The sequence below is a fragment of the Panthera uncia genome, chromosome C2 (assembly GCF_023721935.1).
Source record: "Panthera uncia isolate 11264 chromosome C2, Puncia_PCG_1.0, whole genome shotgun sequence".
NCBI lineage: Eukaryota > Metazoa > Chordata > Mammalia > Carnivora > Felidae > Panthera > Panthera uncia.
In genome coordinates this window covers 68,083,277-68,111,142 of record NC_064810.1, presented here as the reverse complement: position 1 = coordinate 68,111,142, position 27,866 = coordinate 68,083,277, and the positions used below count along the sequence as shown (strand labels likewise).

The following is a 27,866-nucleotide window of genomic DNA, read 5'->3' as shown; positions in this document are numbered from 1 at the left end:
TAAGACTAGAAGAAAGAGGTGAGGATTAGTGTATATATATGGATACATTTGTACACCCTGGGCAGAAGGATAACAGTTTGTCCCCAAGCCATATTATTTTTAGTGAAAACAGGAAAGTATCCTACTGAGAGTTGGAGGATAGGAATGACAGGCTTACAGTGAGGGATGAGAGTTTAGGCTGGTCATATAAGGGAAGAAGAGAAGAAATTAACCATGGATGTACAAAAAGATTGTCAAGCAAAGCTTCTGTCACATACTTGATGTGTAAGAGGACCTCAGTACCTTCTGTTTTCCTAGAAAATACCAAAAGCAGCATTCTAGTTGGAGTTGCAGATTGCCAGTCTCTGTTGCCTTTTCTAGATTCTCACTCTTTATTATAAAGGGGAAATTTCAGAAAAGTAGAATTGTACTGAAACAAACATGGGATTGTATAATACTGTTGTACTTCTGTAGCTTGCTTTTTTTCATTTTATAATGTGTCTGGAAGATATTTCCATGTCAGTACATGTAGATATCTCTTTTTAAAAACAACACCTGTGTATTAGTATTTCTTATTATGGATGTACCATAATTTATGTGGCATTTTAAGTTATTTCTAACTTCTCGCTATTAAATATTGCTATTGTGAACATCTTTGTATATATCTAAAGATTGTAGATGCTTTTGCACATGTACTACCGTTGACCCTTGAGCAATGCAAGAGTTAGGGGTCCTTACACCCTACAAAGTAAAAAATCTGTGTGTAACTTTTGATTCCCCCAAAACTTAACTACTAATAGCCTACTATTGACCAGAAGCCTTATCAATAACATTGAATGTATTGTTGACTAACATATATTTTGTATGTTATATGTATTATGTACTATATTTTTGCAATAAAGTAAGCTAGAAAAAAGAAAATATTAAGAAAATCATAAGGAAGAGAAAATACATTAACAGTACTGCACTGTGTTTATCAAAAATCTGTGGATAAGTAGACCTGCACAGTTGAAACCCATGTTATTCAAGGCTCAATTATATTTCTAGGCTAGATAACTTAGAGTTAGAATTATTTTGTTAAAGATAATAAACATTTCACATTTCACATTAACATTTCACATTAAAGATAATACATTTTCACAGTATCACATTGGATACTGTCAAATTGCCGTTCAATTGGTTATATCAGTAGGCTCTCACCAGTCGAGAGAATTCATTTGCCTCACCAACAAATAATGTTATTTCTTTTCATTTTTGTCAATCCTGTGGCCATAAAATATCTCTTGTTTTAAATTTGCATTCCTTCATATTAGTGAAGCTGAGCATTTTTCATATGATTATAAGCCATTTCTATTTCTTATGTGAATTGCCCGTTTTTATTGCCTTTCTTACCGATTTGCAGGAGCTCTTTAAGTGTTACGGATCTTTTGTCTTTTATATATGTGGCAGGTATTGTCTTCCAGAATGTTAATTCTAGAACACGTTTTAAATTTTGATACAGTTAAATCTTTTATTCTTTTCCTTGATGGTTGCTGGGTTTCGAATCTTGCTTAGAAATGCCTTCCCCACCTCAAGATTGTGTAGATTTCTACCTAAAGCTTGTATAGATGCTCTTGTTTGTTTGTATATTTTCTGTATACCTCTTTCATCTATCTGGAATTAATACATGCAAGTGATGTGAGGTAGAGCACTATCATTTTAGATTCAGTAACAAAAATAAATATTTTAGTACAGAATATGTTCAGGTAATTAATTTTGGAAGGATAATAGAGACAACTTTTTTTCAGCATTAACTTCCTAGAAGTAAACATTTTTGTAGTTCCTTTTGTATGTTCCAATTTGTGAGGGGACTACACATTGTGAAGTTCACTGTAGGGCAAAGTTGCTGCTTCCTAGCATTCTGTCTTTTAAAATAAGGCCATTACATTTTCCATCTAATAAAGAAAATTATTAGAAACATAGATTTGCATTTCCCAATTTTTTCAATGTATGACAGACCAAGCAAATACATGTCTGATAACAGTCAGTCCCTGTAGGTGTTCTAGTTCATAGGTAGATCTTTTAAAGAGTACATTGTTACTACAGTAATGAAAATACAGAGAAGGAAGACAGAAGAAGAAAATAGCAAGAGGAGATAGGAAACGGAAAAAAAAAAAGACAAAGAAATCATTGAGAGAACAAAAAAAGGAAAAAAGAAGAATAAGAGAAATGTCAGCCTTTTTCTTGTGAGGGGAGAGTTTAATGTTGTCCCAGGCAATCTTTTCAAAAATATCACATTTAAAAAAAAAAAAAAAAAAAAAAGCTCTATACATAGTAGCAGTGATGTGGTTTTGTTGTTTTGTTTATTTGGTTTTTGTCTTTTGTTCTGGGGATGAGATGGACTTCTGCTATCCTAAGTGGGTACCGTCTTTCATGCTCTTTTTTATTTTTTATTGTTTTAATCTTTTTTTTTCAACATCAGTGTACTCTTTAATCCCCACCCCCTGAGCGAAATAAGTCAGTCAGAGGAAGACAAATACCATATGATCTCACTCATGTGGAATTTAAGAAACAAATGAGCAAAGAGAGAAAAAGAGACAAATCAAAAAACAGACTCTCAATTACAGAGAAGAAACTGATGGTTAGGAGAGGGGAGGTGTTATCCTTTTTAACAGGCTGTTAGATGTACACTGTTAAATGAGTTTGGGAATCATGTTTATTTATTATTTCGTTTAGGCAACTGAGAATTTTGAACCGACAACTTAGAGAACAAGAAAAAACTCAAAAGGCGCCTGGTTCTCTGGAATGCAACCTTGAATGTAGGTAAAAGAACTTTAAGAACTGATGATAAATTCTTTGTGGTTCTGGAAATACTGATAAAGAATTGAGCTTTCTTAATTATTTTGTCATAAGAGGACTTTCTTTCAATCTACATTTGAAAAAATAGGAATAATACCCTTATTAAAAATTAAAATAGCACAGAAACAAAAATAAAAGATCTGTGCTATTATGTCCCAATAATACACCCCTATTTCTTTTTTAAAAGGCTGTACTTCCTTTCACATGTCTTCTGTTCATATAGAATTAATGTGTTTCATAAATACTGAGTTCCTGCTGTATGCCAGGCACTAATAGAACTATATATGTATTTTATTTTTTCTTTTTTAAAAATGAGATTACACTCATTATGCTCTTCTGTAGCTTGCATTTATTCACTTAACATGTAGGGAGCATTTTTTCTTTTTTTTCCTTTCTTGTTCAGGTTTTTATTTAAATTCCAGTTTGTTAGTGTACAGTGTATTGTTAGTTTCAGATATAGAATTTAGTGATTCATCACTTACATACAATACCCAGTGCCCTCCTGAATACCCATCACCAATTTAACCCATTCTCCCACCTGCCTCTCCTCCAGTAACCCTTAGTTTGTTCTCTATTGTTAAGAGTCTGTTTCCTGGTTTGCCTCCCTTTTTTTCCTATGTTCATCTGTTTTGTTTATTAAATTCCACATATGAGTGAAATCATATGGTATTTTCTTTTTCTGACTGATTTACTTTGTTTATCATTGATACTCTCTGGCTCCATCCACGTCATTGCAAATGCAAGATTTTATTCTTTTTTATGGCTGAGTAATATTCCATTGTGTATACATACACACACACCGCATCTTCTTTATCCATTCATCAGTAGATGGCCATTTGGGCTTTTTCCATAATTTGGCTGTTGTTGATAAGGCTGCTGTAAACAACAGAGTGCATGTATCTCTTTGAATCGGTATTTTTGTATCTTTTGGGTTAATACATAGTAGTGCAGTTGCTGGGTCATAGGATAGTTTTATTTTATATATTTATATTTTTTTTAATGTTTATTTTTATTTTTGAGAGAAAGACAGAGTGCAAGTGGGGGAAGGGCAAAGAAAGAGGGAGACACAGAATCGGAAGCAGGCTCCAGGCTCCGAACTGTCAGCACAGAGCCTGATGCGGGGTTCAAACCCATGAACCGTGAGATCATGACCTGAGCCGAAGTGGGTGCTTAACGAACTGAGCCACCCATCCACTCCTGGTTTTATTTTTAACTCGTTGAAGAACCTCCATACTGTTTTCCAGATAGGCTGCACCTGTTTGCATTCCCACCAACAGTGTAAGAGTGTTCCCCTTTCTCTGCAACCTCACCAACACCTGTTTCCTGTGTGGTTCATTTTAGCCATTCTGACAGGTGTGAGGTGATACCTCATTGGGTGTTTTAAATTTATTTTGAGAGAGAGAAAGAGAGTGTGCATGTGTGAGCAGGGGAGGGGCAGAGAAAGAGGGAGAGAGAGAGAATCCCAAACAGACTCTGCACTCTCAGCATGGGGCCCCATGTGGGGCTCGAACTCACAAAACATTGAGAGAACAACCTGAGCTGAAATCAAGAGTCAGAAGCTTAACTGACCAGGCACCCCTCTCATTATAGTTTTGATTTGTATTTTCCTGATGATGAGTGATGTTGAGCATCTTTTCTGTTAGCCATCTGTATGTCATCCTTGGAAAAATGTCTACTCATTTCTTCTGCCCATTTTTTAAGTGGATTATTTGTTTTTTGGGTGTTCAATTTTGTGAGTTCTTTATGTATTTTGGATACTAATTCTTTAACCAATATGTCATTTGCAGATATCTTCTCCCACTGTGTAAGTTGCTTTTTAGTTTTGTTGATTGTTCCTTCACTGTACTATTTTGAAGTAGTCCCAATGGTTTATTTTTGCTTTTGTTTCACTTGCCTCAGAAGACATATATAGTAAGAAGTTGCCATGGCTGATGTTAAAGAGGTTACTGCCTATGTTCTCCTCTAGGATTTTGATGGTTTCCTGTCTCACATTTAGGCCTTTCATCCATTTTGAATTTATTTTTGTGTATGATGTAAGAAAGCAGTCCAGTTCCATTCTTTTGCATGTTGCTGTCCAGTTTTGCCAACACCATTTGTTGAAGAGACTTTTTTTCATTGGATATTCTTTCCTGCTTTGTTGAAGATTAGTTGACCATACAGTTGTGGGTTTATTCCTGGGTTTTTTATTCTGTTCCATCGATCTTTGTGTTGTTTTTCTGCCAGTATCATACTGTTTTGATCACTACAGCTTTGTAATATAACTTGAAGTCTGAAGTTGTGATGCCTCCTCTTTGCTTTGCTTTGCTTTGCTTTGCTTTGCTTTGCTTGGGCTATTCGGGGTCTTTTGTGGTTCCATACAAATTTTAGGATTTTTTGTTCTAGCTCTGTGAAAAATGCTGGTGGTATTTTGATAGGCATTGCATTAAATGTGTAGATTGCTTTGGGTAGTATAGACATTTTAACAATATTTATTCTTCCAATCCATGAACATGGAATGTTTTTCCATTGCTTTGTGTTGTCTTGAATTTCCTTCGTTAGTGTTTTATAGTTTTCAGAATACAAATCTTTAACCTCTTTGGTTAGGTTTATTCCTAGGTATCTTATGGTTTTTGGTGCAATTATAAATGGGATCGAGTCCTTGATTTCTCTTTTGGCTGTTTCATTGTTGGTGTGTAGAAGTACAACAGATTACTGTACATTGATTTTGTATCCTGAGACTTTACTGAATTCATGTATCAGTTCTAGCAATTTTTTTGGTGGTCTTTTGGGTTTTCTACATAGAGTATCACGTCATCTACAAATAGTGAGAGTTTGACTTCTTCCTTGCTGATTTGGATGCCTTTATTTTTTTGTGTTGTCTGATTGCTGAGGCTAGGACTTCTAGTATTATGTTAAATAACAGGGTGAGAGTGGACTTGTTCCTGTCTTGTTCCTGACTATATAGAGGAAAAGCTTGCAGTTTTTCCTCATTGAGGATGATATCAGCTGTGGGTTTTTTTGTATATGGCCTTTATTATGTTGAGGTATGTTCCCTCCATCTATACTTTGTTGAGGGTTTTTATTATGAATGGATATTGTACTTTGTCTAATGCTTTCTCTGCATCTATTGAGAGGATCATATGGTTCTTATCCTTTCTCTTCTTAATGTGATGTATCACATTGGTTGATTTGCAAATATTGAGCCATTATTGCATCCCAGGAATAAATCCCACTTGATGATGGTGAATGATTCTTTTAATGTACTGTTGGATTTGATTTGCTAGCAATGTGTTGAGAATTTTTGCAGCCATCTTCATCAGGGATACTGGCCTGTAGTTCTTTGTTTTAGTGGAGTCTTTGTCTGGTTTTGGAATCAGAGTAATGCTGGCCCCATAGAATGAGTTTGGAAGTTTTCTTTCCTTTTCTATTTTTTTTTTTTTTTTAATTTTTTTTTTCAACGTTTTTTATTTATTTTTGGGACAGAGAGAGACAGAGCATGAACGGGGGAGGGGCAGAGAGAGAGGGAGACACAGAATCGGAAACAGGCTCCAGGCTCCGAGCCATCAGCCCAGAGCCTGATGCGGGGCTCGAACTCACGGACCGCGAGATCGTGACCTGGCTGAAGTCGGACGCTTAACCGACTGCGCCACCCAGGCGCCCCCCTTTTCTATTTTTTAAAATAGTTTAAGAAGAATAGGTATTAACTCTTTTTATAAATTTAAATTTATATTTATAGTTATATTATATATATTTATATTATAACTATTAAATTTATAACTTTAAATGTTTGCTAGAATTTGCCTATGAAGCCATCTTGCCCTGGACTTTTGCTTTTTGGGAGATTTTTGATTACTGATCCAGTTTCTTTGCTGGTATCGGTCTGTTCTAGTTTTCTATTTCTTCCTGTTTCAGTTTTGGTAGTTTATATGTTTCCAGGAACTTATCATTTCTTCCAGATTGTCTAATTTGTTGGCATATAGTTTTTCATAATATTCTTTTATAATTATTTGTATTTCTGTGATATTGGTTGTTATTTCTCTTCTCTCATTTATGATTTTGTTTATTTGGGTCCTTTCTCTTTTGTTTTGATAAGTCTGGCTAGGGATTTATCAAGTTTATTAATTTTTTCAAAGAACCAGCTCCTGGTTTCATTGATTTGTTCTGGTTTTGGGTTTTTTTTTTCTCAGTTTCTTTATCACTTACTTCTACTCTATTCTTTATTATTTCCCTTCTTTTGCTGGCTTTAGGATTCATTTTTTGTTGTTGTTGTTGTTGTTTTTAGCTCCTTTAGGTGTAAGGTTAGGTTGTTTATTTGAGAATTTTCTTGCTTCTTGAGGTAGGCCTGTATTGCTATATACTTCCCTCTTATGACCACTTTTGCTGCGTCCCAAAGGTTTTAGACCATCATGTTTTCATTTTCATTTGTTTCCATGTATTTTTTTATTTCTTCTTTAATTTCCTGCTTGACCCATTCATTCTTTAGTAGCATGTTGTTTAACCTCCTTATATTTGTGGTCTTCCCAAATTTTTTCTTGTGGTTGACTTCAAGTTTCATAGCATTGTGGTCAGAAAATATGCATGGTATGATCTCAATCTTTTTGTACTCGTTGAAGCCTGATTTGTGACCTAGTATGTGATCTATTGTGGAGACTATCCCATGTGCACTCAAAAAGAATGTGTATTCTGCTGCTTTAGGATGAAATATTCTGAATATATCTGTTAAATCAGTCTGGTCTGGTGTCTTTCAAAGCCATTGTTTCCTTGTTGATTTTCTTCTTAGATGATCTGTTCATTGGTGTAAGTGGGGTGTTAAAGTCCCTTACTATTATTGTATTACTATCAATGAGTTCCTTTATGTTTGTTATTAATTGTTTTATATGTTTGGGTTCTCTCAATTTGGGGGCATAAATATTTATAATTGTTAGATCTTGTTGGATAGTCCCCTTTATCATGATATAGTGCCCTTCTTCATCTCTTGTTACAGTCTTTGTTTTAAAATCTAGTTGGTCTGGTAGAAGTATTGCTACTCCAAACTGGTGCAGCCACTCTGGAAAACAGTGTGGAGGTTCCTCAGAAAATTAAAAATAGACCTACCCTATGACCCAGCAATAGCACTGCTAGGAATTTACCCAAGGGTTACAGGAGTACTGATGCATAGAGGCACTTGTACTCCAATGTTTATAGCAGCACTCTCAACAATAGCCAAATTATGGAAAGAGCCTAAATGTCCATCAACTGATGAATGGATAAAGAAATTGTGGTTTATATACACAATGGAGTACTACATGGCAATGAGAAAGAACGAAATATGGCCCTTTGTAGCAACTTGGATGGAACTGGAGAGTGTGATGCTAAGTGAAATAAGCCATACAGAGAAAGACAGATACCATATGTTTTCACTCTTATGTGGATCCTGAGAAACTTAACAGAAACCCATGGGGGAGGGGAAGGGAAAAAAAAAAAAAAAAAAGAGGTTAGAGTGGGAGAGAGCCAAAGCATAAGAGACTGTTAAAAACTGAGAACAAACTGAGGGTTGATGGGGGGTGGGAGGGAGGGGAGGGTGGGTGATGGGTATTGAGGAGGGCACCTTTTGGGATGAGCACTGGGTGTTGTATGGAAACCAATTTGACAATAAACTTCGTATATTGAAAAAAAAAAAAAGAAATATTGCTACTCCAGCTTATTTTAATGTCCATTTGCATGATAGATCTTTCTCCATCCCCTAACTTTCAATCTGCAGGTGTCTTTAGGTCTAAAATGAGTCTCTTGTAGGCAGCATATAGATGTGTCTTTTTTTTTTTTTAGTCCATTCTGACACTCTATGTCTTGATTAGAACATTTAGTCTATTTACATTCAGAGTAATTTTTGATAGATATGTATTTAGTGCCATTTTATTACTTGTTTTATCATTGTTTCTAGAGATTTTTCTGGTCTTTTCTAGTCTTTGTCACTTTTGATCTGTCCTTCCCACTCAAAGAAGCCCCTTCAATATTTTTGCAGGACTGGTTTAGTGTTCATGAACTCCTTTAGTTTTTGTTTGTCTGGGAAACTCATTCTATTCTGAATGACAACCTTGCTGGATAGAGTATTCTTGGCTGCAGATTTTTCCCATTCAGCATGTAGAATATATCATGCCACTCCCTTCTGGCTTGCCAAGGGAGTGATCTGTGGAGAGATCTACAGCTAACCTTATGGGTCTTCCCTTGTAAGTTAGGGACTTTTTTGTCTTACTGGTTTTAGATTTTTTTCTTTATCACTATTTTTGCAAATTTAAATATAATATGTCTTGGTGTTGGCCTGCTTTTGTTGATTTTTTTTTAAATTTTTTTTTTTCAATGTTTTTTATTTATTTTTGGGACAGAGAGAGACAGAGCATGAACGGGGGAGGGGCAGAGAGAGAGGGAGACACAGAATCGGAAACAGGCTCCAGGCTCCGAGCCATCGGCCCAGAGCCCGACGCGGGGCTCGAACTCACGGTCCGCGAGATCGTGACCTGGCTGAAGTCGGACGCTTAACCGACTGCGCCACCCAGGCGCCCCTGCTTTTGTTGATTTTGATAGCAGTTCTCTCTAACTCCTGGATTTGGATGTCTGTTCCCTTCCTCAGATTAGGGAAGTTTTCAGCTATTATTTCCTCAAATAAACTTTCTTTCCCCTTTTCTCTCTCTTTTTCTTCTGGGACTCCTACGATGCAAATGTTACTACATTTAATGGAGTCACTGAGTTCCCCAAGTCTACTCTCATGATTCATCATTCTTCGTTCTTTTGTTCAGCTTCATTGTTTTCCATAATTCTTTTTTTTTTTAAGTTTTTATTTATTTATTTTGAGGGAGAACGTGGGTGTGCAAGCAGGAGAGGGGCAGAGAAAGGAAGAGACAGAATCTCAAGCTGACAGCATGGAGCCTGATGTGGGGCTCAAACTCACGAACCATGAGATCGTGACCTGAGCCCAGATCAAGAGTCGGATGCTTAACTGACTGAGCCACCCAGGCAGCCCAATTATTTTCCATAATTCTTTCTTCTGTATCACTTATTCATCCTTCCATCCTTGTGGTCATTACATCCAGGTTGTTTCGAATCTCAGTTATTGCATTTTTCATATCTGTCTGATTGGTTTTTAACTCTTATTTCTGTAGTAAGGGTTTCCCTGATATCTTCCATGCTATTCTCAAGCCCAAGGAGTATCCTTATGACTGTTATTTTAAAATCTCCATCAGTCTTATTACTTATATCTGTTTCAATTAGATTTCTAGCCATGACCATTTCTTGTTATTTCTTTTGGGATGAATTCCTCTATCTTGGCATTTTGTCTAGGTCTCTGTCTTCTTCTGTGTGTTAGAAAAGCCTGTTGTGTTTCCTGCTCCTGAGAGTAATGACTTTATGAAGAGGTTATATAGTATGTAGGGCCTGGTGCTTCAGGGAGTGTCTCTGATGTGTGCTACATGCACTCCACTAATGTGTTTTGGCTCCTCTGTCCCTTAGGTCAGTCCTCTGCAGAGGTTCTCCTTACCTGCAGTGGGCAGTGCTTGGACCTTGGCTAGAGTGTGGTCAGTTTTATCTAGGTGTCTGGCCTCCTTCTTAAATGAGACTTGATTCTACTTCCACTAGAACTGATGCTTTGCAGAACTCTATGGTCAGTAGACCTGATGTGTGCAGGGGTTTGTGCTGGTGTTCTTGGGGAAGGGCCTACTGCACTGGTTCTTAAACTTGCCTGAGAAAAGCAGTACAAACAGAGCACAGGAGGACAGGTCTTCGTGTAAGCAGATTAAGCAGCCAGTGTTGGTGCGGTGCTTTTTTTTTTTTTTTTTTTTTTTTTTTTTAAGTTGGTTTATGCCTATGGGTAGAGGAAGGAAGTGGCTCCAGCCAGCTCCTTTGTCCTGGAGAGGGTGCTCGGTGCTTGGTGCTCTCAGAGAAGCACTCCCAGAAGAGTGAGTGATTTCCCCTTGTACCTCTCAGGTGTTTTTCAGGTCACTGTTTTCACACTGCTTGTCTGTAGTTTGCTTGACTGTCTGGGGCAGCACAGTGCACTTTGGTCTCTATCCCAGCCAAACCTGCTGACTCTTAAAATTCCAAACTTCAAGGAAGTGCTGTGGAGGGGGCCCTGCACTGGTCTTCAGGGTGAGAGTCTTGCCTCGCTGGGGGTGATGCAGATTTGACTGAGAAGGGCAGTTGTGCCAGAGCTCAGGGGCATGGGATTTGGAGCAGGCTAAACAGCCGGTATCAAGGTTAGCTTCCCTCAGCAGGTGTCTGTACCTGTGCTGAGGGCAAGGGAGAGAAATGGCACCCACCAGCTCTTTTGTCCCGGGAGAAGCAACGTCACCTCTCACAGATGTGCTCCAAGAAGTAGGAACCGTCTCTCCCAATGCGCCTTAGGCGATCCTCAGATCATGCCATTTGCCCCAGGGTTGCTTGCCTGCCTTCTTTCCAGGAGTAGGGCAGCTCCCTCAGGTCTCTCTTCCCAGCCAAGCTGGTAGACCTCTAAAACTCCAGTCTTTGTGCCCCACTGATTGCAAAAACTCATGAAAATCAGCCCGTCTCGTTTTCCCAGCCAATGGGTTTGTGAAAGTGTTCTCCTTGTATGTAAGGGCTCCTTTGCCTCCATAGCACTCGTGATCTGTTTCTCCCCCAAACCATGTCTCTGCACTTCTTACCTTCCTCCATGTGGCCTCTTTTCTCCCTCCAGTTGTACAGTTTGTTCTGTCAGTCCTCAGGTCAATTTCTTGTGTATTCGGAATGATTTGATAGTTACTCAGCTATGTTCGAGGGATAAGGCAGGCCTGGGGTCCTCCTGCTATCCTGCCATCTTAGCTCCCCCTTCCAGTAAAACCTGTAGTGCGCATTTTTCTGTATCAAAATACATAGATTCTGTTTAAGAACTATTTGAATATTCTGCTTATGTTGCTTCTCGCATTATGCATTTGAAGTCCTCTGATGATAGCTATCTAGGTATTTTCCCAGTGCAAACAGTGGTACAGTGAAAATCTTGTACGTGTGTCTTTGTGCACATGTGTGAGCATTTTGTAGATAATAGCTATAGAATTAATGAGTCAGTCAAATTTTGACAGATATTGCCAAATTGTGCTTATGGATCCTAAAGCTTAAAATATTAGGAAAAAGAAAAAAACTACTATTAACAAGGAAAAGATTAGAACAATTTGTTTCTTTGTTTTTTTATTCTTGGGATCTTTTCCTAAGCTTGACAAAACTCAGATGACACAAAGGAAAAGACTGATAAGATTTGTTCTCAGAATTTTTTGTCATTTTCTGCATGGCAATATTGTAAACACATTCAAAGTGCATTAATAAAATGGAGGCAATTTTTTCATAATACATGATATAACAAAGGCTTAATTTTCTTAATATATAAATAGCTCTTACAAAGCAATAAGAAAAATACGAGTACCCAACAGAACACACACTTCATAAAAGTGTTCATTTTACCAGAGTAATCTTGGAAAAAGTCACTCTGATTCCACTATGAATAAACAGTGGGGGTGGAGATATGTGGGAGAGAGGGGCAAAGAGGGAAATGAGGAGATTGGTAGTTGCCATTCTAAATAGCTTATATCTTTTTAGTCTCTGACCATTTGCCTTATTGTTTTCTTGAAAGCATTTATCGCTATTTATGATTACTTGTTTGTTATCAGCTCTTTGAGAGCACCAGCTATGTCTCTGCTATTCACTACTGTATGTCCAAGTTCTAATTCCGTGCCTCACACATAGTAAATCTTCACTCAAGGCTGTATTTATTAAATGAATGGTGCTGTATACTTTTACAGACATTAAAAAGAATGTGATAGATCTATATGCTAATTACATATTAATCTTATGGGAGAAAAAGTGTTATTCATCTCTGTTTAAATATATATGTTATATGCACAAGTGTTTTTCCAGAAAGATACCAAAGTTAATTGTGGTTGCCTTTGGGAGGAGAGTGGAGGTGGGGTGGGGAGGGAGATTCTTCACTGAGAATAATTTGGTAATTGGTATTTTGTCGTGTTTGAATTCTTTTTACTTTGTGCATGTATTATTCTTTCATTAACAAAGTTAAAAAAAAAAAATCTTAATGCCCAAAATATCAGTTGGAGAAGAAAGGTATGATCTCTGCATCAAATTTTAGAAATATATTTAATATTTATGTGGAACTGCTCAAACATATAATGGTTAAACAAATCAATAAGTTCCAGATCTTTTCCTTTTTATACACAGATCTTTTTCAGGTTTGTGCTTTTTAAATTAGGGAAACAATGATTTGATCTGTTTTGTCTTGCAGTGTTTTCTCTTCAGTCATTGAACAAGTCCCTGCAAAACCAATTACAGGAGTCACTGAAGAGCCAGGAATTACTACAGAATAAAAATGAAGAACTTTTAAAAGTGATTGAAAATCAGAAAGATGAAAACAAAAAATTTGCTGGTATATTTAAAGAGAAAGAGCAAACTTTACTTGAAAATAAACAGCAATTTGACATTGAGACAACAAGAATAAAAATTGGTATGTATTTGAACTATAGTTGTGGTCACATTTTTTAAAAAGGAAAAGGAAACTGAAATTTTATTGTGGTTTCAGAATTGGAAGAAGCCTTAGTCAATGTGAAAAGCTCCCGGTTTAAGTTAGAAGCTGCTGAAAAGGAAAATCAAATATTGGGAATAACATTACGTCAGCGTGACGCTGAGGTGACCCGACTGAGAGAATTAACAAGGTAATGTTGATTTCATTTGAATAACATGCCTCTTGTCAGATTACTTATGACTTCAAAAATGATTTTAGGTCTGCTCTCTTTCCCCTTTCTCTTTTTTTTAATTTTTTAACGTTTATTTATTTTTGAGACAGAGAATGAACGGGGGAGGGTCAGAGAGAGGTAGACACAGAATCTGAAACAGGCTCCAGGCTCTGAGCTGTCAGCACAGAGCCCGACGCGGGGCTCGAACTCACGGACCGTGAGATCATGACCTGAGCCGAAGTCGGCCGCTTAACCGACTGAGCCACCCAGGTGCCCCATGTTTTATTTATTTTTGACTGAGAGAGAGAGAGACAGAGCATGAGCGGGGGAGGGGCAGAGAGAGAGGGAGACACAGAATCTGAAACAGGCTCCAGGCTTTGAGCTGACAGCACAGAGCCTGATGCGGGGCTCGAACTCACAGACCGCAAGATCATGACCTGAGCCAAAGTCGGACACTCAACCGACTGAGCCACCCAGGCGCCCCATATACAGCCTTTTTTAAGAATAAACTTGACTGAAGAGGCGCCTGGGTGGCCCAGTCGGTAAAGCATCCCACCTCAGCTCAGGTCATGATCTCTCAGTTCAGGAGTTCGAGCCCCGCATCGGGCTGTGTGCTGACAGCTTGGAGCCTGGAGCCTGCTTTGGATTCTGTGTCTCCCTCTCTCTCTGCCTGCCCCTCTCTCTCTCTCTCTCAAAAATAAACATTAAAAAAAAATTTTTTTTAACTTGACTACTATTTAATTTTTTTTAATTTTTACATTTATTTATTTTTGAGAGACAGAGCACAAGTGGGGAAGGGGCAGAGAGAGAGGGAGACACAGAATCAGAAGTAGGCTCCAGGCTCCAAGCTGTCAGCACAGAGCCCATATGGGGCTCGAACCCACGAGAACTGTGAGATCATGACCTGAGCCGAAGTCGGACGCTTAACTGACTGAGCTACCCAGGCACCCTGACTGAATACTATTTAACATAGTGGTCCATTTGTGGAGAAAATTGATAAAAAAGATGTAAGGGCAATTTTCAGAGTAAGTAATAGTTTAATTATTAGAGAAATTAGCATAAATGGAAGCGCAAAGAAATGAAAGGACTTGCCTGCCTTTCACAGCTAGTTGGGGCCCAACCTGGGACCTGAGCCAAGATGTTAGTTTCCCTCTTGAGCCTTGCTTTCTCTTTTGGAAAGGACAGCTTCTCTCTGAGAAAAGAGGATGTGTTTTTGAGAGATTCTTCTAACTTTGTACCTGCTCATTCTTTCAAAATAACACAGTCTGCCTTTTCACTAGGAATGAAAAAGGATTTGTTTGCAAGTAGAGCCTTTTCTTAACACTCACCCTAACATAGAAGCATAGGAAATGAAAAAGGTTATTACTTCTTGTATATTATCTGCTTTTAGAAGACTGTGTCTGAAATGTTAGGTGTAAATGTTTTACACTCTTAAGACTCCAAGATTTTTCCTGTCAGTTTTTTCCATTGTCGTCAAGGACGTTTTCTTCTTACTCTGGGCATAAATCCTGTGTCTTGACTACTAGCTCACCTGTTAGATTAGCGGGTCTCTTTAAATGATTATAGAAACATGGTGGGCAAGCTTAAATTAGCACAATGTCTTACAGAGTTTAGTACTACCCCTACATTTTCTGAAGATTCAGTAAGAACTTCAAAATGCCAAGTATACCCATGGATGGTAATTTTTGTTTTGTCAAAACAAAAAGTTGGTAGTTGAGCTTAATTATATCAAAATTCACCCACGTTGGTGATTTACACTATGTTTGGTGATACCCTGTGCAATTCAGTTAATTAGGAACGTCTCCAATACTATAGCTGGGCTACTGTGACCACTTTAGTTTTACTTTTGCCAGAGGGTAAAGCGGCACCATCTGACAGCACAGCTAAATCTTCACGTTCAGCTCCCCTCCATCTTCCCTGTAGTCGTACACTGCAGTAAGAAGGATGGATGTTTTTTTGCACGTTTTAAGTAACCTCTTAACGATTTCAAAAAATTCCTAAATGCCTTTTTCAGAATGTTGGAGAAGGATAGTGGGACTAGAAGGTACACATAGGAGTTTTAAACAAACACCCTAAACCGTCTCTCTCTCTCCTTTCTGAAACCTTGAATAATTTTGAAATATATCCTTATCACTTTTTCAAAAATTCACTACAACACATGTTACAAAACCATTAAAATGTGAGGAAATTAATAGATTTTCAGTAAATAAGTAGTAAATATTCTAATAGCTTCTAAGAGCACTCTTAGTGCTGATAGTTATTTAAATTAGTATATTTTTATAAGTAGCTGAGAACCTTGAATTTCTTATAAAAATGTGTCCATTTTCTAAGCATTAAAAATCAGTGTATTTAAATAGTGTATCCCAGGGGCGCCTGGGTGGCTCAGTCGGTTAAGCGTCCGACTTCAGCTCAGGTCACGATCTCGCGGTCCATGAGTTCGAGCCCCACGTTGGGCCCTGGGCTGATGGCTCGGAGCCTGGAGCCTGCTTCCGATTCTGTGTCTCCCTCTCTCTCTGCCCCTCCCCTGTTCATGCTCTGTCTCTATCTGTCTCAAAAATAAATAAAACCTTAAAAAAAAATTAAATAGTGTATCCCATATAATAGAAACAGAAATATATCTACTTTGTAGCTATTCAGGTGCTCGTATTGCTTCCTTTAAATTTTTGACATACTGTCATGTCTTTACTTACAGAGATTTTTCTTTTAGTTTCAGAGATAATGGTGAGTCACATTTTGTTTATAAATCGGATGCTTAATGATTGCTATTAATTTCCAGAGATTCAACTCTTATTAATGTTATTGTCCCTTTCTCCCTTTCTTCATCACTGATTTTGTTCACAGTGAAGATAATACTTTTATTTAAGTCTGGAAAGAAACCTCAACATAAGTATTCCTTTTCTAAAAACAAGTAAAAATGAAAGTTCCAGTATGTAGTCTGATCGAATTAATTAGTGGATCATTTCAGAATTTTTTTAAAGATATGTTCATACAACATATTTTTTCTTTTAATAATAGCTCATTGGCTTTTTGAAAAGGCATGAAGAAAAGTGGTAAGAACCATAACCATTTGAAGAGCAGTCAGAACTCATAGTATGTTTAAGATGACAGTGTAATAAGTAAGCCAGGTTAGAAAAAAATTTATTTTTCCTTCTGTAGGAAAAAACCCATTCATTCTATATCCAGAGATATAATCACTGCTGTTTAATATAGATTTCCTCTTAGTATTTTATTTGGCCGTGTGTGACTGTTTTTACAAAAAAATAGTATTGTATCCATGTTATTTATGGACTGCTCTTTTAAATTTAACCTTATATAATGGACCCAACAAATATTCCTTACAACACAACTATAAATAGCTATGGTACAATTAGAGCATAATTTACCTAAATCATTCTACTCTATTTGAAGATAAAGATACTAAATCCACCTATTTTCTATTACAAATTATATCTTTGCAAGTATATCTTGGGTACAGCCTCTTGGTATATATATATATATATATAGGATGAATTCCTAGAAGTGCAAATTAGTGGATCCAAAAATGTGAGATATACAAATATTTAAGTCTTCTGATGGATTGCCAGTTTGCTCTCGGGAAGGGTTATACCAGTGTACGTGTCCCACTGATAGTACCTGCTTCTTCAAGCTTCTCTGACAGTGGGTATTATTCTTATTTTACTATGTTAATTTGATAGGCCTCCTCCAAAATAATCACATTTTCAAAATTTGAATTTCTCTACTTAAAAGTTGAACTTTTAAGATATGCTTACTGGCTACTTTTAATCTTTCAAAATTTCCTGTTAATGTCCTTTGTATCTTTTAAAAAATTGATGTATTTCTTTTTTTATCGATACGTAAGAATATATATATGATTCAATTCAAAAAGTCCAAAAGCTTGATAGAAAATGGCTTTAATAGGTCTGCTAATAAAAGCTGCCATCAAATGAACACCCATATAGCCTGAAGCTGTGCTAATGATAATAAGCACATAACCCTCATATTTTATCTTATTTGATGTTCGTTGTAATTCTGAAGTGGATACCTTCACTTTGCAATTGAGGAACTTGAGATTCAGAAAGGTTGAGTGACTTACCCAAGATCACAGCTAGCGATGATAGTATGTGACCCTGAGTGGTTTTTCGTATGCCACACTTCTGGTACCTAGCTGCTGGTCATACCTAATTATACCAGAATTTATCTCTAACTATCCTTTTTTCCCAGTATTGTTCCAGTGTCCTTTGCATATATCTTTTGAATGGAGAGAAATAGCTTAATTACTAACAGAATTCACACCATTTTACAATGTTGCTCAAAAATAAAGCATTTGATACACTAAGAGAAAAAAATACTGAGCCTCTATTTCTAAATATCATAATATTAGATTTGATACAGACTGAGATCTTTGATTGATTTTATTGTAATGTACTCATTCCAGAGTTCATTCCTTGAATTTTGCTTTTAGTTACTTTTTTTCAATGTTATGAACCAGGGGCTTGCCTCAGATCCTTTCTTTTAAAGAAGCTGTATAAAGAAATAAATGAAAGAAACCGGTAAAAAGAATAATTAGTGTACTGAATTCTTCTTAACAGAACTTTACAGAGCAGTATGGCAAAGCTTCTCTCAGATCTTAGTATGGACAGTGCTCGCTGCAAGTCTGGAAATAATCTTACCAAATCACTTTTGAACATTTATGAAAAACAACCCAAGTGTGACCCAATCCCAGCTCACACTTCCATAATGAGCTACCTAAATAAGTTAGAAACAGATCACGCTTTCATAGATTCACAGCCACTTTCTACAGTTAACAATGAGGAGAACATAGAACCAGGTAGACCTTACGAAAATGTTCTGCCCTCCAAAAGCCCTCAGCATGGTAACACAAGGAACAAGGAGGAAGTATCAGCCCCTGGGATCATTCCTACCCTTTCAAAACAGGATTCTGATGAGAGTGAAGTCACAACTTTAATAGACGATGAGTGTAATTTGGATAATACAATTTACATTCCATTTGCTAGAAGCACTTCTAAAAAGAAATCACCATTATCTAAGAGATTATCCCCCCAGCCACAGATCACTGTGGCTTCACCGCAGCTGGTCAGCAACAGTGGACTTGTCTCTGAAAAAGAAACTAAATCGTGTGCACCCGGAGTTGGTTCCTCTTCCAAAAAGGAAGCAGAAGATACCCCTGAGAAACTTTCCAGAACACCTGATATGGAAGACAAGCAGCTCCTCAAGAAAATAAAGGAAGCCATCTGCAAGATACCTGCCGCCCCTGAGGAGCCACCAGAACTGGCGGCTTGTCATGGCCCCTCTGCTTGTCAGAGCGGCAGCATTCAAGTGAAAAGTAGTGCTGTCTCCGATGGTAGCTTTTTAAATTCTGACTTGACGTCTGACTGGAGCATCTCCTCTTTCTCAACGTTCACTTCTCGAGATGAACAAGACTTCCGAAATGGCCTTGCAGCGCTGGATGCCAATATCGCTCGACTCCAGAAGTCCTTAAGGACTGGTCTTCTGGAGAAATGAACTCACAAGAAAAGGGATTGAGTACCTCTTTTTAAGAATAGAACTTGGCTACAATTGAATGTATATTTTAAATTTCTTTAGCGAAATGGATATTAATTATGTATTATAATTAATTGTATGAATAATAAAATTTATTGTTAGAATATATTGACAGTCTGGAGCTTATACAAACAAGTCATCTTAAGAAATTGACATTTGTTAAGAGAAGACAATTACAGATAATTGGGAAAGTATCACAAGTAATATTTTTAGTACTTAGCAGTTTGAGGTCTTTTCTTACCCAGCTGGGCTAAGGGTCCAGGTCAGGATTCTCTGGTTGTTCTAAAGAATAATGGGAAGGGAGTCTCTGGGTACAATTTATTGTATTCAAATTAGGCTTTCTTTTCTCTTTCAGGATTCCTGTTTGTTTTTTAATGGCATCGTGTTTTTCTGTGGGATGCTCTGTGCTACAGGCTAGTGTTACGTATAAACATTTCTTTTAAGAGAAAAATGCCAATATCTCCACCTCTTAAAAAACATTGATTGGGCCAAGAAAATATAGATAACATCCTCAGTTAGCGTATGGTTTCTTAAAACTTTGGCACTTTTATTTGTTTTATTCTGAATAGGTGTTTAAGACCTTTTAAAAATAAAGTCAGACTGATAAATGCTAATAGATAAGTCATAGCTTGGGAAATTTGTGTTTTTAAATAAATGAGAAATGTTTATTTGGGTTTTTTTGTCCTTATTATATTTGAACATAAAGGAGTTTTGAAATCTTTCACTGGTTATAATCCTGAGTTTCTGCACTAATAACTCTTTTTCAGCCCATTAGCTGAGAACATTCTCTATTTGTAAATAATATGAATTAAGTTAGTTTCTGCTTCTCTCTACTAGCAGTTCTTAACTATTCAGTATCACCACCATCTGTGTGAGCAGCACATTTGAGCAATTAGAAGGCTGAGGGTTGTCCTGTCACTAATACTTCCTACAGGTCCACTGCCTGGTACCTTTCTGCAGAGTGCTTGGGCAGGCTTTAGCATTAAAGTGTTCTGCTGACTGCAGGATCTCTCCCTATTAGTTTTTAAGTGTTGGTGCTGCATCTTCTGGTGGACCCAGATATAATCTCTTTGGCATGTCCAGATTTTATAGAGATTTAAGTCTAAAAATATTAAATGAATCTTCAGTTATTTTCACAGGATTGTCCATGACTATTTTTAACTTTTCTTCCAGTATTCATAAATTAATCAATTGATGTATTTGGAGGCAATAGGCCACAACTCTTTAACATATAAGTTCAGAAGTACAGTTCAGAAACATAAAATACAGGAAGGAGGAAAATTGTGTCATCTGCCCACGCCCAAATATTCAATTGTTATTCCTATGCAGAAGTAAATTCTTAAGATTATTATATGATAATGCAAGAAGAGCATCGAATTTTCCCCTTAAAACAGAATGGGCATTCTTATGTGCAAAGAAAATTATTAAATGCTTCCATAAGTTTCACTTAATTAGGGTTAGCAATGTGATTGAAAAAGAAGAGACTGGAAAATCCTCTAGAAGCCTTACCAGGAGCTTACTCTTTATTTAATATAAGACACACATATGGCACAGAAACATGAAAAATTGGGTTAAATTTCAAGGTGGAATAAGATTCTAGCAAAAAGGATGAGATAGACAGTGAGCTTCATAGAAGTTTAGAATACAAGGAAGCCAACAAATGGTCGAGGAAGGCCTAGAAGAAAAGAAACTTCACTTGGATGTTTAAGAACATATAGGATCTGAATAATCGTGTGGGTATCCTCAAAATGTTTACCCATAAAGTACCATCAAAACATGGAGTTGAGTAGTATATTAAAAACATGATAGGTATACCAACCTGACTATAAAATAGAGGGACTAAGATTACTACAGTTAACTCTTGAACAACACAAGGGTTAGGGGCACCAACCCCCCTCTGCAGTCAAAAATCCATGTATAACTTGGACTCCTCAAAAACTCTACTACTTACAGCTTGCTGTTAGCCAGAAGCCTTACTGATAACATAAGCAATCGATTAACATATTTTTTGTATGTTATCATGTATTAATATACTGTATCTTTAGAATAAGCTAGAAAAAATGTTAAAATCACAAGGAAGAGAAAATACATTCACAGTGCTATATTTATCGGGAAAAAAAATCCACATATAAGGTGACCTGCATAGTTCAAACCTGTGTTCAAGGGTCAAATGTATATGATAATGGTAACAGTAGATGATGATAGCACAATTAGAATAGTTAGGGTCAGACTAGAATGTCTTGAGCTCCAGGCTGAGGAATAATCACTAACCATGAAGTCATTGGGTATTTGGGAATATTTGGTGGTGGTGGTTTTTATGTCGTTGTTAACTGAGGATCACCAGATAAAACTGGGTGTTCTCAAAATTGCATTGAGTGGTCATACACAAAGATTAGAGGAAGAGGAGGCTGGAAACCACCTAGAAAGCTGTGGCAGTAGTCCAGACAAATCAATAAACAGAAATAAAAGTGGCAATAAAAGTGAAAAAGGAGAGAGAAATTGAAAGATTTTCAGTTGGCTTGGTGATTTGATAGAAAATGAAGGAGAAATCAAAGATGACTCCCAAATTTTCCGGTTTGATCAGTTTGAGTCCACTGAGCAATGTCTCAAGTGAAAAATAAAATTCTTGGTCAAGTTCTAAATTAAGTCTTGATAACAATACTGATAATGGAGAGTGGGATAAAAAGGAGAGACAGCATGCCTGTTCTCAGTAGTCCTCTTTAGAAATCTTCACATAAGAAGTCAGTGTAAGTCTCAGAAGGGTCAGTCTGGCCCCAAATCCCAGCACCCCCACACACAGCCTTTTCATATGTCCCAGAATGTGAAAAGCAGATTAGTGAGGTTTCCACAGCCTCTGAGAAGGTGAACTCAGTGTAGAATGGGAAAGAACCATCCTCCAACATTTTGTCACTGTTCTGTCCTGTCTTGGATCTGTGGAGATAATGTGCAAATGTCAACATGGATTTAGTATTTGTGAATACTACTGAAGAGCATCTGGTTCTGTCTGACCAAGTGTAGAGATCCTAAGGGCCAAAGAAGCCAAAGAAGTACTTTGTACACATTCTGCCTTTATTCCTGCCGCTCTTGGAGTTTAGCAAGTCTTGCAAAAATCTTTTCACTAATGGTGGCATTTATGTCAAGTGCCTTAAAAGTTATAAAGGCCTGCTTCAACCACATGGAGAGGAGGGCAGAATTGCAAAGTGTAATTAGAGAGAAAGGGCATCAGCCAAATCACAACTTAGTATTTACTGCTCACATCGTGGGGTGATCTCCTCAGCTAAGGATTTCTTCATTAAATGAATACATGAAATGAAAGCTCTAATATTTGCCAGCAACTATTCTGGGCTCTGAGAATACAATAAATGAGACATTTTCTCTGCCCTCAAGGAGGTTACATTACAGTGGGGCACAAGCAAAGGAACAGAAGTTCTAAGTGCTGGAAGAAAAATGGGAAGGGGACAAAGATGATAGAATTGGTTTAATTTTCCATTATTAGGGTAAGAAGCCCCTTCTCAAGACTTCTGTTTAGGAATCTAGAATTTAAGCATACCACCAGAGAAAGCTGGATTTGATTTGTGAGCTAACACTCCCTTAATCATTTTTTAGATCTGTTAATTTTTGGTTTCCTCCTGCTCACAATTGCTTGAATGTGCCTCATATTTTGACGTTTTAGTACAATATTTGTAGAGAATTTGGCACTCTTATTTAAAGCAGCTGGCCTGAGTAGGACCTCCCTGAGAATTATAATCAGAGAGAGCAAGATGTTAAGGACTTCTGAGGGGCTTAAAGATGGGTTTTTGAAAGAACTTTAAAAGTCCTCTATATCACACTTACACCCAAAGAAGGAATCTTTTCTACAGGGATACCTGCTACTGGTAAGATCCCAAGCATACCACATATATTCCTTTTGCCTGGACCACCCTTTTGTCCAGGCTCCTCCTGACAAATTCTTCCTCATTCTTCAAACCCCTGGTACTACCTTGGGGTAGTACCTGTACCTTGTATATGCCTCCAATGATGCATGTATCAGTTTACATATCAACCTTTCCTACCCTGCATGCTTCTCAAGGGTAGGGACCAGGATTTATTCATTTTTGACACCCCTCATGGCACTTGGTGCCTGTCATATAGTAAGCAGTTCATAACAATTGTTGGACTTAACTAAATCCCTGACAAATGGTCATCTCGGCTTCACTTGATTTTCTCTTGATGTCGGCAAGTTCATGCAACAGTTGATAGCTTTATTACACACATCTAAGCCCCTGGCATTAACCTCCCTGTATTTTTTATTCTTTATTCCCTTTATTCACTTCTGAAGCAAAATTCATTTGTTTAGCAAACATCTGCACACTGCTTGTGCTGTGGAGAAGCCACAGATTTTTTTAATATTTAGAAGGGGAGATAGGGTGAAACGTTTATTTAACTCTGTCACCATTGCAGGGATAATTTATCCTACCAGCCTACTTTACCACCTTGTGGGAGGGATAAATGTAGGCAAAGCACTTTGAAAACTGGAGGGCACTGTATAACCTGATTTACAACAACATTTAGAGAGCCCTTGCCATCCTGCTTGCCTTGTCTTGATGTCCTCTAGTTTGTCAATATCTTAAAACTTAAATCCAGCAATGAGCAGATGAACTCCAGATGTGATGTTATCAAGCAGAATGCAATTAGATTATCACTTCCTAAAATCTTGTTAAAGTTGTTTTAGCCATTATATTCTACTACAGATCATATTAGGGCTATAGTTCATTTCCAAATAGTATTCACATGGTCGTTCTTGGTGTTGAGTAGCATCGTATTAGGACAGGTCAGGGGGACCCAGCTCCTGTCCAGCTGGTGAGCAGTTCTTCAAAGCTGAGGTTCTGACCAACCAAGTGGTCTCAGCTGCCCCACAGTTCACATTTACCACAAACTCACTTGTCCTTGAAGCCAGGACTGTTCATAGAGGCCGTAAAGGACCATGAAAAGAGGCAGACTGGGCATCAGGAGACCTAGATTCAGGTTCTGCTACTGTTTCTCTGTGTGAACTTTGTTCTCCAGTTATAAAATGTGAGGATTTGACTAAAAGTTCTTTGGTCATTCCATGATTTGACGTTCTTTTTAATATTGTATTCTAGCATTTTGACTAGACATCTTTCAATTAGTCAGCTGTGGAGGTTATGCTCAGGGTATGTAGAACTTCAGATGAAGTGAAAAGGCCATTTCCCTATCAATGGGATGGCCCTGTCAACTCTAGAGAAGATTTATAGAAAGGAGGTCATTATTTGTCACCTATGATTCAAAAATTCTGATATTGGGGCGCCTGGGTGGCTCAGTTGGTTGAGCGTCCAACTTCAGCTCAGGTCACGATCTTGTGGTCCGTGAGTTCGAGCCCCGCGTCAGGCTCTGGGCTGATGGCCCAGAGCCTGGAGCCTGCTTCCGATTCTGTGTCTCCCTCTCTCTCTGCCCCTCCCCCGTTCATGCTCTGTCTCTCTCTGTCTCAAAAAAAAAAAAAAAAAAAAAAAATTCTGATATTACTGTTCTATTAATTCTATCACAGGACTAATTTTTGAACATCACCATTTCTATTAGCATTCTATACTTAGAAGTTTGAAATACTCCTGGTATAAAAAAGATTGTGGATAATTTTTGCTTTATTTTTTACAGTGACTTTTATAGATAAAAGGGACCTTATGATTCTCTATTCCAATCTCATTTTTAGAAATATGGAAACTGAAACCAAAAAAATATTTTAAAGACCCTTGCTCAAAGCCACACAACTAAATCCTTGAACAGATATTGCGATTTTCAGTCTACTTTTGTCAAAATTTCCCTGATATCAGCTAACTCTCATGACCATTTGAGTCCCAGGGCCCCAAATCTGTCACCAGAATCTAGCTATATGGCATTCTTTCTCTACTAGTATGGTCTAATATGGAATGAATGAATGAATGAATGAATAAATAAATAAATAAAAATTGCTCCTGGAATTTATCATAAGGATTAAGTAAAAACCACTTTGTGAATTATGAACACTAAATAGATGATAATGATCACTATATATAGTTGATCTATGTACCTGTGTATATACTGTACTAGATACTTAAGGTTTTACTTTTGCTTTCTGAAAGGCACACAATGTTTTTAAAATCTCTGTTTTGCATTTGGCATAATACTGGTAAGACAATCCTCCAACCAATAACTTGGCTAATTTCAACAGAAGTCACTATTTAAACTTGTTTTTAAAGTAGGTGGAGAAAGTTACATGAGTTTTTCTCCTATCAACACTGGCATTCACAGTGAATTCTGACATTTCCAGGACCCCAGTACTACCATCTACTCAGCCTAAAGGATTAAAGTGTTCATTTCTCCATGAACACTTCAAAAAGATATGCAGAGGCATCACAAACTATCCGGGAGGAAATTTTGGTGCCCTTTGGAGCTGTAGGAGTACACATTTGTTAAGATCTACAACAAGAAATGTCCACTGCTCAGTAGGGAACACACAGCCAAGGTACATATTTACCCCACCATCCTTTCCAGATTATTCTGTACTTGGCTGTGAGCTCTAGGCCTAGAATGGGGTAGGCTAGGAGAATCAAATATTTCAAACTAAGCAGCTCCAAAACAAGCAGAACAGACCTTCTCAGAGGGTAGTAATTTGTTTGTGGTTTGGTGATAAGAAAGAAGTAAAGGGAAAATAAAGTTTCAAATCCAGAGACTAACTGGATGGAGAGAAAATTAATTTTTTTTTTTTTAGGTCAGTATCATCAGACTTGCTGTCTTAGGGTAGGGAGATTGGTGGAAGATGAGACACTACTAGAACAAGTTAATACATAAATATGTGAGTAAGTAGGTCTTCACTATTTAGAGCAGTGACCTATATGCCACCTCTCCATTCTTCCCACACCACAATGCTAATGATCATTTTTTCACCAGAGAACTGAGCCCTCTGTCATCATCTCTTCCCTCTCCCCATCCCAACTGTATTAAAAATCCATCTGATCAGATTTCTGTAATAATGGATGACTAATGCATAAAGCAACTCCTTCAACCCCTAACTTACCCAGAAAGCATATGAGAATTTAAATTGTAGTTTTGTATCTTTGGCCAAAGATTGAGGAAAGGTCAGGAGAGATCATTGATGAATATAAGACACTTAGCAGTGATATTTCATGGGATAACATGGATATTTCAGTGGATAACGTCATTTTAATAACAATGCATTAGAAGAGCAAGAGCTCTGCATCATGAGTCAGATGATCAAGTGACTCTTCATATTCTATGTGACCTTCATTTATTTATAACTTATTATATCTCTACTGTGTTCTACACATTGAGCACAAAGTGCACACAAAGTGTGCCTCTGAGGAACCTTGGGCCCCAGAAACTGCCAAATGAGGAGATGAGATCTTGAAGACTCTCCAGCTCAAAATGCTGTATTTTCCGAGCAGAGGGCTCCCAATACCAAAGGAATTTCCAAGGAAGTAGGCATGTAGCTCTGATAGACACTCAAACCGTGTTGGCGTCATATCGAAGTTTAGCTTTGCATTGCTGTCCTATATTTATTTTTCTTCTGGATGATGTCACTTTCAAAGAGTATCTTTGTGTGGTGACTTTCTAATGACTGAATATCTTAATTTCACCCTCACATTTAAACAAGAGTTTCCATTGGATTTCAGTGTGAAGATGGTAGTGTAAAGTTGTCCTTTTCCCTTCTTTTGTAGAAATCAAAATGAACAAGAGGAGTACAAATACCATTTGTGGGGGAAAACAGGAGACAGATCTAAAACCAGGCCACAGATTAGAAGTGTTGCCAAAAGTAATAGTCTTCAAGCAGGGTTCATATGAGAGGGAATAGAGGGAAGATGCTATGACTCCAGATAGAAGAAGAAAGAGCTAGTAAAGCATACTTCTCAACGATGAACAACTCACCCAAAAGAGAGAAATTTTAAATCCTTAGTTTATGACACAAGAAGAAGATTCATAGGCTTTATGTTAGGGGAAAACACACAGATGCCTATTAACGATATAGAGAAGAAACACTTAACAAATCACTGCACAGAACTCTGAACATTAAGGAAAATTCTAACCCTTCTTACACACAAGCATTCTGCAGATAGCTGATCCAGGGAAAACTTCCTTATGTGCTTCAAAAAATGAGTCATCAAAAAGAACTAGCAGAGAATCTATACTAAAATATTTTGAGAGAAGAAAATGAAAGAAATAGGAAAATCAAATTATAAACCGAAAACCACCAGAAAAATGTTGCCATAGAATAGATACAAGTTGTGACTAAATAGTTGACCATGAATTTTTAAAACTGACTTAATAGCTATTAAGTTATTATATTATATAGTATTATATAGTATTATATAGTATTATATAAGCTATTATATTATATAGTAAATAACTACTCAAATCAAGATCATTGAGCAGAGAAGCAAGAGTTTAAGGACAAGATGAGACAATAGCTGATGAAGCAGATGCTAGCAGAGCTTAGGAAAGAAAAGAAAGACAAAAATTAAGCCATCTCAGAAATGAAGGGAAAATCAATAAAATTAAAACATGATAGTTTTGTTATAAAATCCTAGGTTCAAATTTGTTTTCCTTCAGCACTTTGCATATTACACTACACCGTTGTCTTCTGGCTCCCAGTGTGGCTAGCAAGAAGCCTGTCATAGATCCTTATTGCTTTGAAGGTGATATAATTTGTCTCTCTGGAAGCCTTTAGAATTTTCTCTGGATTTGATCTTCAATTTCACTCTAATGAATATGACAGTATAGTGTGTGTCTGTGTGGGTT

General features: G+C 37.3%; 1 protein-coding gene across 3 annotated transcripts in view; it reads left to right on the top strand.

Moving 5' to 3' along the window:
• Window positions 1-19,752, top strand: part of CCDC14 (coiled-coil domain containing 14) — a 50,862-nt gene extending 31,110 nt beyond the window's left edge. For all 3 annotated transcript variants that reach the window (XM_049628316.1, XM_049628318.1, XM_049628317.1), the window contains 4 exons: window positions 2,695-2,777; window positions 13,070-13,288; window positions 13,364-13,496; window positions 18,107-19,752. In XM_049628316.1, the coding sequence (XP_049484273.1) occupies window positions 2,695-2,777; window positions 13,070-13,288; window positions 13,364-13,496; window positions 18,107-19,040 (1,369 nt within the window). In that variant the 3' untranslated portion in view covers window positions 19,041-19,752. The remainder of the gene's footprint in view (window positions 1-2,694; window positions 2,778-13,069; window positions 13,289-13,363; window positions 13,497-18,106) is intronic.
• The last annotated feature ends 8,114 nt before the right edge of the window (window positions 19,753-27,866 follow it).